We start from the raw sequence: 2,072 nt of genomic DNA on the forward strand, positions 1-2,072 counted from the left end.
ACGTGCCCGTGAATATGCTCCGTCAGACGCGAACGTGCTCTGCCCTATTGTTAACGTGCCCGTGTATATGCTCTGTCAGACGCGAACGTACTCTGTTCTGTTGTTAACATGCCCGTGTATATGCTCCGCCAGACGCGAACGTGCTCTGTCCTGTTGTTAACGCACCCGTGAACGTGCTGTTAGACGCAAACGTGCTCTGCCCTCTTGTTAACGTGCCCGTGAATATGCTCCGTCAGACGCGAACGTGCTCTGTCCTGTTGTTAATGCACCCGTGAACGTGCTGTTAGACGCAAACGTACTCTGTTCTGTTGTTAACGTGCCCGTGAATATGCTCCGTCAGACGCGAACGTGCTCTGCCCTATTGTTAACGTGCCCGTGTATATGCTCTGTCAGACGCGAACGTACTCTGTTCTGTTGTTAACGTGCCCGTGAATATGCTCCGTCAGACGCGAACGTGCTCTGCCCTATTGTTAACGCTCCCGTGAACGTGCTCTGTCAGACGCGAACGTACTCTGTTCTGTTGTTAACATGCCCGTGTATATGCTCCGTCAGACGCGAACGTGCTCTGCCCTATTGTTAACGTGCCCGTGTATATGCTCCGTCAGACGCGAACGTGCTCTGTCCTGTTGTTAACGCACCCGTGAACGTGCTGTTAGACGCAAACGTGCTCCGTCCTCTTGTTAACGCACCCGTGAACGTGCTCCGTCATGTGCTTACCTGTAGTATTGCTCGTCCGTCTGCCCCTCCTCGCGAGGCACGTAGTACGGCACCAGGTACGGACATTTACGCTGGAAGTGCGCCAGGATCAGGTCCCCGACCGACGGAAACTTGCACCAGATCTCCACGGCGACGGCCGCGATCGCAAACGCCGACTCGTGATTGGACGCTACCTGTTCGTCTCCTTGTCTCTGAAATACCGCGGGCAAGGTTACATTTTAATCAGATAAAACTTATCGTTAATTATTTTTTTCAGGTTAATTAATTAGTAAATTAAAATAATTAAATAGTACGTGCTATTAATTATATTACTGAGTAATTTCATTATATTTATTAAATTTGCAATTGTAGTAAATTTTCTAAATTAATCTCTTAGTTTGTGAAATTAAATTAATTAAATCAACTACAAAATTAATCTAGATAAATTAGTTAGATAAATAATTTGTTACTAAGTTAAATTTAGGGCGTACATTTTAACAAACATACAATAATATACACATACACATAACAAACATTTGAACAATCTTCGCGACACGACAATCGCCGACGCCGACGAATACTCACGACTATCTTGCGAGCGAAGAGGTTGTGCACGTAGACGAGGCCCTGCGCGTGGTCGCGCGCCGACACGCGCCGCCCAGCCACCTCCACCGTCTGTCCGTCGAGCAGACGAGCGATCCGATGAAGTTTGTCTTGGAGGTGGCCGCCGGACGCAGGAGAGATGGAGTTGACGGGTGTGTTGACGGCTCGCGTGAGATCGAAACGTAGCTTCTTCAGCTGTTAGAACATAGAGAGAGTGAGAGGAGGAGAGAGAGAGAGAGAGGGGGGGGAGAGAGAGAGAGAGAGAGAGAGAGAGAGAGAGAGAGAGAGAGAGAGAGAGAGAGAGAGAGAGAGAGAGAGAGAGGGGGGGTGGGCACCGGACTTGCGTTGACGGGTGTGTTGACGGCTCGCGTGAGATTGAAACGTAACTTCTTCAGCTGTTGTTAAACATAGAGAGAGGGAAAGAGAGAGAGAGAGAGAGAGAGAGAGAGAGCGAGAGAGAGAGAGTGCGCGTTCTAGAGGTGGTGTTAGGGTGGAGGGATACAGCCGGGGGCAGAGAGAGGGAGAGCGAGAGAGAGAGAGAGATGTAGCCGCGGTAGCCTACATTCTCCGCCAACCTCTCTTTCCGCTGACGGTTGAGTTTTTTCACCCGTTTTTTACGCAGTGCACGTGCGCTCGTTCACTGCTGCCGGTGAAGGAAGGGAGAGAGGGAAAGTGATAGAGAGGGAGAGAGGGAGAGAACGAGAGAGGGGGAGAGAGAGGGAGAGAGAGGGGGAAAGAGATAGGGGAGAGAGAGAGAGAGAGAGAGAGAGAGA

At 50.2% G+C, this 2,072-nt stretch overlaps 1 protein-coding gene across 1 annotated transcript in view; it reads right to left on the bottom strand.

Moving 5' to 3' along the window:
• Window positions 1-2,072, bottom strand: part of LOC106811118 (nucleoporin GLE1-like) — a 20,416-nt gene that overhangs the window by 4,614 nt on the left and 13,730 nt on the right. Inside the window, exons 7-8 of the mRNA XM_014814658.1 lie at window positions 1,282-1,494; window positions 718-908 (exon numbers count right to left, since the gene is read on the bottom strand). Coding sequence (XP_014670144.1) covers window positions 718-908; window positions 1,282-1,494 — 404 coding nt within the window. The remainder of the gene's footprint in view (window positions 1-717; window positions 909-1,281; window positions 1,495-2,072) is intronic.

Source organism: Priapulus caudatus, unplaced genomic scaffold (assembly GCF_000485595.1).
Source record: "Priapulus caudatus unplaced genomic scaffold, Priapulus_caudatus-5.0.1 Scaffold506, whole genome shotgun sequence".
NCBI classification, from domain to species: Eukaryota; Metazoa; Priapulida; class Priapulimorpha; order Priapulimorphida; family Priapulidae; genus Priapulus; species Priapulus caudatus.